This window comes from Staurois parvus, unplaced genomic scaffold (assembly GCF_062004578.1).
Source record: "Staurois parvus isolate SC_StPar_1 unplaced genomic scaffold, SC_StPar_1.0 ptg001332l, whole genome shotgun sequence".
Taxonomy (NCBI): domain Eukaryota; kingdom Metazoa; phylum Chordata; class Amphibia; order Anura; family Ranidae; genus Staurois; species Staurois parvus.
The window spans coordinates 164,920-173,243 of NW_028319128.1; the positions used below are offsets into that span (position 1 = coordinate 164,920).

The window sequence follows — 8,324 nt, forward strand, 5'->3', positions numbered from 1 at the left end:
TACAAGGCTGCGCTGTGCTGAGAACGTTGGCAGCTGGATTGAGATACCGTATAGGCAATGTGACACAATGGAAGTGGGTTGCATAACGTAGGGAAGTTTCACTGGCAGGAGATCACAGGACCAGGAGGGGGGTCTGTATGATTTTTATGTTTCATAGATAACACGGTCAAGGGGCACTTTTTGAATCAGTTAGTATTGGTGAATATTTAACCCTCGGCCAAGCCCCTTTGCTTTCCACGTCCTCCCCCTTCCCCCTGGTGTTCTTACCTTTTCACGTTTAATCTCAGTATAAACTGGACTCAGCGTGACACCAAATCCAAACAGCTGGAACCACAACCCGTGTTTTACCTCGAGAAATACTTTGCAGGCATAAAGACCTCTAACTTGGGTGGGAAAGCCTCTGACATCGTTAAGACGTCTCTCGGTAAGGATCCAGCTCAGCTATGGAAAGCTGAAACGAAAAAAAAAAAACGGACTGGGCAAGCTGGTCGGAGGAAATTGAGAAGCGGACCAGAAAAGAAGAGACGGGAAAATGGCTTCCGTCGGTTTGCAGATGATGGGCTACTTCATGGCCGTGTTGGGTTTGTTAGGCGCAGTCATCGCTACGCTCCTTCCCGATTGGAAGGTCAGCTCCTACATCGGCGCCAGCATCGTGACGGCCGTGGGTTTCAATAAAGGACTGTGGATGGAATGCGCTGTCTTTAGCACAGGCATCACCCAATGTGACATCTACAACTCCATGTTGGGTCTACCACCAGAAACCAAAGCTGCCCAAGCCCTTATGATAACCTCTTGCGTGGTCTCTTCCATATCCACCCTCTTCTCCGTCTTTGGCATGAAATGTACCATCTTCAACCAAGGAAGTCCCGGCAAAGATAAACTGGCGGTGACCGGCGGCGTCTTCTTCATCCTAGGTGGGGTCATCTGCTTGGTGCCCATCTGCTGGAACCTGCACACCATCCTCCAAGACTTTTACAACCCCCTGCTTCCAGACGCCCAGAGGTACGAGATTGGATCTGCCTTGTATCTTGGCATCATGTCTTCGATATTCTCCGTGGTGGGTGGTGCCATTCTATGCGCTTCTTGCCCCCCCAAGGAGCCAGATCAAGGCTTTTATAGCAAGTACCAGAGGAGCAGGACAGTGACGTCCAACAAAGTGCCCAACTCCAAGGTCGAGAATAGCGGCTACAGCCTTACAGGTTACGTATGAATGAAAGAAGGAGACCTTTAAACGTACTCTACTCCAACCTGATTGATCGGTAGCTGATTCTGTACTCCACATTCTGTCGCATCGGTAGACTTAAGAGACTGCTAATCCTATTCATTAGTACTGCTTCACCGGAAAAAAAAAATCAACTGCATCTGCATTTAAAGCAGAATTAACTGACTGTAACCAGATGAGCAGTCTAATATAGAAGACATTGGTTAGTGCCTCTCTGCATCTGATATACAGAATATCTGACTGTAAGAAAAAAAAAAATGCAACTTGAACTTCCTATAAGGTTTGCTTATTGCGTTTGTCTTTATTTTTTTTTATGCTGACGAGTCGTAATAAATGGTCAGGTGTTTGTTTTTTTGTTTTGTTTTTTTTTTGTTTTTTTGCAATACATGTGTAAACCCTTTGTAGCTATTTGTGGCACAAAGACAAATAAAAGAGCAAGGTTACCGCTGATGATAAATGTCCTAAAGGAAGAAGCGCAATTACTGAACTGGGAAAGGGTTTCGCTTTCTATATTAAAGTATTGATCCGAACTGTGGTTGCATTTTTGTACATTATAAGGCGACTTTTATAGAATTTTTTTTTTTTCATCAGTAGAGTTTTATTAAATTTGCACAAAACAAGAGATACACTATACGCAAGAAAGAAAGCATATGGTAGTACGGTACAAAAATTAGACCTGTATGGAGTTTTTATTACACCAATGGAATATATATATATAGAAAGAGAGATTGAGAGTTCATATATATATTTATAAATAAATATATATATATATAAACTTTCTCTCTTTGTAAAAAAAATTATATATATAGAGAGAGAGAGAGAGTTTATATATATATATATATAAACTTTCTCTCTTTCTAAAAAAAATAAATAAATATATATATAAAACTCTCTCTCTCTATACACACACACATAAATATATATATATATATATATATATATATATATACATACATACAGAGAGAGAAAGAGAGAGAGAGAAAGAGAGAGAGAGAAAGAGAGAGAGAGATTTTATATATATATATATATATATATATATATATTAACTTTCTCTCTTTCTAAAAAAAAAAATATATATATATATAGAGAGAGAGAGAGAGAGAGAGAGAGTTTATATATATATATATATATATATATATATATATATATATATATATATATATAAATATAAACTTTCTCTCTTTCTAAAAAAAATAAATAAATATATATATATAAAACTCTCTCTATACATATATATATATATATATATATATATATATATATATATATATACATACATACAGAGAGAGAGAGATAGTTTATATATATATATTAACTTTCTCTCTTTCTAAAAAAAAAATTATATATATATATATATAAACTCTCTCTCTCTCTCTCTCTCTATAGAGAGAGAGAGAGAGAGAGAGATTATACAATACATATGAAGAGAGAGAAAGAGAAAAAGAGAGAGATTATACATATAGAATATATATCTATATATATATATAGATATATATATATGTGTGTGTGTGTAAGAACTCTCTCTCTTTATTTTTATGAATTTTTTAATAATTAATTTATTTTTAATATACAGTATACTATGTTTGTGTGTATGTGTATATATATATATTTATTTATATGTAATATTTCTCTCTCTCCCTCTCTATCTATATATTATATACAGTTTACTGTGTATATATATATATATATATATATATAATTATTGAGATATATATATATATATATATATATACATATATATATTTCTCAATAATTTTATATATATATATATATATATATATATATATATATATATATATATATTATACACACATACTGTATACATATGTGCGTGGAGGAGGCTTCCTATTTTTATTCAAGTGGAAATTTGCGGCTTCTATAGTGCCTATATATATATATATATACATTTTTACCAATGCCAGGCAAAATGCACAATAATGCATAGCTGTGCCCGAGCTTTGGGGTGCTTTGGGGTGTCATGCGAAACTACTAACGCGCCTAATGCGTACTACCGCAATGAAAGTGTAAATGGGCCAAAACGTTTAACTTTAGCGTGTTAATGTCATTGAAAAAGTTATTTTGAAGCTCTTTTAGACGCATTGGGGGAGATTTACTAAAACTGGGGCATTCAGAATCTGGTGCAGCTGTGCATGGCAGCCAATCAGCTTCTAACTTCGGCTTGTTCTAATAACCTTTGGCAATAAAACCTGGAAGCTGATTGGTTCCTCTGCAGAGCTGCACCACATTTTGCACCGTGCAGTTTTAATACATCGACCCCAGAGAGTCTGCATTCAGGGACATGCGGTGTTACGCATAGGCGGGTCGGGGCATAAATCTGTGTACAGCTGCATACAGCCATTTATTACTATGGTTGACTATACGTGGCGTGGAAATATGCCCGCTATTTAAGTGATCTGGCCTCATATTCCCATGTGTTTGAGGTTTTAGGTACAATTTAAATTGATGGATTCCATCCTAGTCGATCTATAATGTATAAGAGGTTGTGTAGATCGTTGTTGACAACAACTGCCCAGGGGCGGACTGACCATTTGGAAATTCGGGCACTGCCTGAGGGCCCGGGGTCAGTAGGGGGCCCCATGAGATGCCCCTGGTACCTTTTTCATAGGCTTTTTTGAGTTTGGGCAAGGACACAGGGGCCCCATGATCCCCTCTTGCCCGGGGGCCCCATAACTTGTCAGTCCGCCCCTGGTTGTAGGTTGTCCAACATCTACAGAAGGCTACAATGACACCATTGAGAAGAGCCATGTCCTGTCATTGGTGACTCTGGTCAATGGTATGGTGTCATCTTCATGGACATTCTGTAGCCTTCTGTGGATGCCTCAGCTTCATGGAGAACTCAATGGTGGCACATTGCTTCTGCTTGGAATCCATGATTTACCTGCAATGAAAAAGAAGAAGAAGAGTTACTATAAAGAACTTGAAATTCGAAAGACTTATGTAAGTCGATAAAAAAAGGTCACGTCCACTTTTGCATTATCTTCGGTACGGTCCTCGTATGTAAGAGGAGATCTTTTCTTATCTGCTACGGCTAGGACTACACAGGAGGTCCACTGCAGAACATTACCTAACTGGTGGTTAGAACACCTGTGTCTGTAGAGTGTAAAGTAGGGTTAGAACCCCAGTATCTGTAGGGAAGGGTTAGAACCCCTGTATCTGTAGGGTGTAAAGTAGGGTTAGAACCCCAGTATCTGTAGGGTAGGGTTAGAACCCCTGTATCTGTAGGGTAGGGTTAGAACCCCTGTATCTGTAGGGTTGGGGTAGAACCCCTATATCTGTAGGGTATTTGCTTCGGCTAGGACTGCACAGGAGGTCCACTACAGAACATTACCTAACTGGTGGTTAGAACCCCAGTATCTGTAGGGTGTAAAGTAGAGTTAGAACCCCAGTATCTGTAGGGTAGGGTTAGAACCCCTGTATCTGTAGGGTAGGGTTAGAACCACCTGTATCTGTAGGGTTGGGGTAGAACCCCTATATCTGTAGGGTATTTGCTTCGGCTAGGACTGCACAGGAGGTCCACTACAGAACATTACCTAACTGGTGGTTAGAACCCCTGTGTCTGTAGGGTGTAAAGTAGGGTTAGAACCCCAGTATCTGTAGGGTAGGGTTAGAACCCCTGTATCTGTAGGGTTGGGGTAGAACCCCTATATCTGTAGGGTATTTGCTATGGCTAGGACTGCACAGGAGATCCACTGCAGAACATTACCTAACTGGTGGTTAGAACCCCTGTATCTGTAGGGTGTAAAGTAGGGTTAGAACCCCTATATCTGTAGGGTAGGGTAAGGTTAGAACCCCTATATATGTAGGGTATTTTCTATGGCTAGGACTGCACAGGAGATCCACTGCAGAACATTACCTAAACTGGTGGTTAGAACCCCTATATCTGTAGGGTGTAGGGTAGGGTTAGAACCCCTTAATCTGTAGGGTGTAGGGTAGGGTTAGATCCCCTGTATCTGCAGGGTGTAGGGTGGGGATAGAACCCCTATATCTGTAGGGTGTTTGCTTCGGCTAGGACTGCACAGGAGATCCACTGCAGAACATTACCTAACTGGTGGTTAGACCCTCTGTATCTGTAGGGTGTAGAACATTACCTAACTGGTGGTTAGACCCTCTGTATCTGTAGGGTGTAGAAAATTACCTAAACTGGTGGTTAGAACCCCTGTATGAGTAGGGTGTAGGGTAGGGTTAGATCCCCTGTATCTGGAAGGTGTAGGGTAGAGATAGAACCCCTATATCTGTAGGGTATTTGCTATAGCTAGGACTGCACAGGAGATCCACTGCAGAACATTACCTAACTGGTGGTTAGAACCCCTGTATCTGAATGGTGTTGGGTATGGTTAGAACCTCTGTATCTGTAGGGTATTTGCTGACTGCACTAGGACTGCACAGGAGATCCACTGTAGAACATTACCTAACTGGTGGTTAGAACCCCTATATCTGTAGGGTATAGGGTAGGGTTAGAACCCCTGTATCTGTAGGGTATAGGGTAGGGTTAGAACCCCTGTATCTGTAGGGTGTAGGGTAGGGTTAGAGCCCCTATATCTGTAAGGTATTTGCTGACTGCACTAGGACTGCACAGGAGATCCACTACAGAACATTACCTAACTGGTGGTTAGAACCTCCTGTATCTGAAGGGTGTAGGGTAGGGTTAGAACCCCTATATCTGTAGGGTATTTTCTGACTGCACTAGGACTGCACAGGAGATCCACTGTAGAACATTACCTAACTGGTGGTTAGAACCCCTATATCTGTAGGGTATTTGCTATAGCTAGGACTGCTCAGGAGATCCACTGCAGAACATTACCTAACTGGTGGTTAGAACCCCTGTATCTGAATGGTGTTGGGTATGGTTAGAACCCCTGTATCTGTAGGGTATTTGCTGACTGCACTAGGACTGCACAGGAGATCCACTGTAGAACATTACCTAACTGGTGGTTAGAACCCCTATATCTGTAGGGTATAGGGTAGGGTTAGAACCCCTGTATCTGTAGGGTGTAGGGTAGGGTTAGAGCCCCTATATCTGTAAGGTATTTGCTGACTGCACTAGGACTGCACAGGAGATCCACTACAGAACATTACCTAACTGGTGGTTAGAACCCCTGTATCTGAAGGGTGTAGGGTAGGGTTAGAACCCCTATATCTGTAGGGTATTTGCTGACTGCACTAGGACTGCACAGGAGATCCTCTGCAGAACATTACCTAACTGGTGGTATAATTCTAGTAAGCTGCCCACAGCTATGGTCTTACTGATTTTGCCTCCAGCCATTACCCTCTCACGGCCATACCCTGTAATATAAAACACTCCTTGGCTCGGATCACCTCTTTACTCTTCATTGCTGTCCGGGTCTCACCTCGGCTTGGAATATTGTGGAAATGTGTGATTCTATAAAGGATGACTAATTGTTATTATGGAAAAATTGCAGCTAAACAGTATACTGGTAAAACTCAGCTCTCTCCCATAGTTCCAAGCTGCCCCACATTTGAAGGGACCAGGGGCGGACTGACCATTTGGAAACTCGGGAACTGCCCGAGGGCCCGGGGTCAGTAGGGGGCCCCATGAGATGCCCCTGGTACCTTTTTCATAGGCTTTTTTGAGTTTGGGCAAGGACACAGGGGCACCATGATCCCCTATTGCCCGGGGGCCCCATGAGTTGTCAGTCCGCCCCTGGAAGGGACCGTCCTTCTTTGAAATCAAATCCCACTCTTCTTGTTTTTGTTTTTTTTTATTTATACTTTTCCTTTTATTTAACAAAGTTGAATTGGTTTATTTGCTCTCCTCACTGCGCAGTCTGGCGTTGGGATTTGTCACTTTGATGGCGAGCCGGGCTGCTCTTTCCACAATAGTCTTGCGGTTCCTAGAGACGACGTGAGCGCTTTCCGTGCAAAATACCTTGTTGCTCATTGTTAGAACTTCGAGTTCCCTTACATTATGTACAAAGAACTTCTTGAAGCAGGTGGGCAGCATGTGTTTGGTTTTCTTGTTGCTACTGTATCTGATGGTGGGCATCAGGATTTGACCCTTGGACCTTCTGCAGGCTCTGTTGTCAATCCCTGTAGGCTTGCGCCAGTTTGGCTTAATCCTAGCATACCAATCTGACTGGTGGTGGATGAACTTCTTCGTCCACTTCTTGACAATCTTGGGCTTTATGAGAGGTCTAGGAGCCACCATGGTGCCACTCTAGAGCGTTTGCCTTCACCACAGACAGTCCGAGGAAGAGAAATTCCTATTTTTTTTACTCCTCAGTTGTTTCTCTTTTTTGGTCTAATGCAGCCTTCTCAAAAATAATTCTATGGAACTCTAGGGTTCCTTTAGGGGTTTCTAGGGGTCTCTTGAGCTGTGGTTGATTGACCTCCCATTTAATGGTGCCTGTCAATCCCTATAGGCTTGCGCCAGTTTGGCTTAATCTTAACATACCAATCTGACTGGTGGTGGATGAACTTCTTCGTCCACTTCTTGACAATCTTGGGATTTATGACAGGTCTAAGAGCCGCCATGGTGCCAATCTGCAGCATTTGCCTTCACCACAGACAGTCCAAGGAAGAGAAAGTCCTCTCTATTTTTTTTACTTCTCAGTTGTTTCTCTTTTTGGTCTAATGCAGCTTTCTCAAAAAGAATTCTATGGAACCCTAGGGTTCCTTCAAAGTTTTCTAGGGGTCTCTTGAGCTGTGGCTGATTGACCTCCCATTTAATGGTGCCTGTCAATCCCTATAGGCTTGCGCCAGTTTGGCTTAATCTTAACCAGGGGCGGACTGACCATTCGAGAACTCGGGCACTGCCCCAGGACCAGGTGTCAGTAGAAGGCCCCATGAAATGCCCCTGGTACCTTTTATAGGCTTTTTTTGAGTGTGGGCAAGGACACAGGGGCCCCATGATCCCCTATTGCCCGGGAGCCCCATGAGTTGTCAGTCTGCCCCTGATCTTAACATAATGGTCTGACTGGTGGTGGATGAACTTCTTTGTCTACTTCTTGACAAACTTTGGCTTTATGAGAGGTCTAGGAGCCACCATGGTGCCAATCCGGAGCGTCTGCCTTCACCACAGACAGTCCGAGGAAGAGAAAGTCCTCTTTATTTTTTTTACTTC

The 8,324-nt window shown here is 42.2% G+C and overlaps 1 protein-coding gene and 1 pseudogene across 1 annotated transcript; one reads left to right on the forward strand and one right to left on the reverse strand.

Moving 5' to 3' along the window:
* Positions 1-265: 265 nt before the first annotated feature.
* Positions 266-1,752, forward strand: CLDN2 (claudin 2). Its single transcript, XM_089661402.1, has one exon. It carries the CDS (start codon positions 533-535, stop codon positions 1,208-1,210), a length of 678 nt encoding a protein of 225 aa, XP_089517528.1. The 5' UTR covers positions 266-532; the 3' UTR covers positions 1,211-1,752.
* A 5,044-nt stretch (positions 1,753-6,796) lies between these two features.
* Positions 6,797-7,627, reverse strand: LOC149436837 (large ribosomal subunit protein eL32 pseudogene; annotated as a pseudogene).
* Positions 7,628-8,324: the final 697 nt, after the last annotated feature.

Excerpts from the sequence above, each read along its gene's own strand:
- CLDN2 (XM_089661402.1), top strand. The coding sequence starts at position 533 with ATGGCTTCCGTCGGTTTGCAGATGATGGGCTACTTCATGGCCGTGTTG.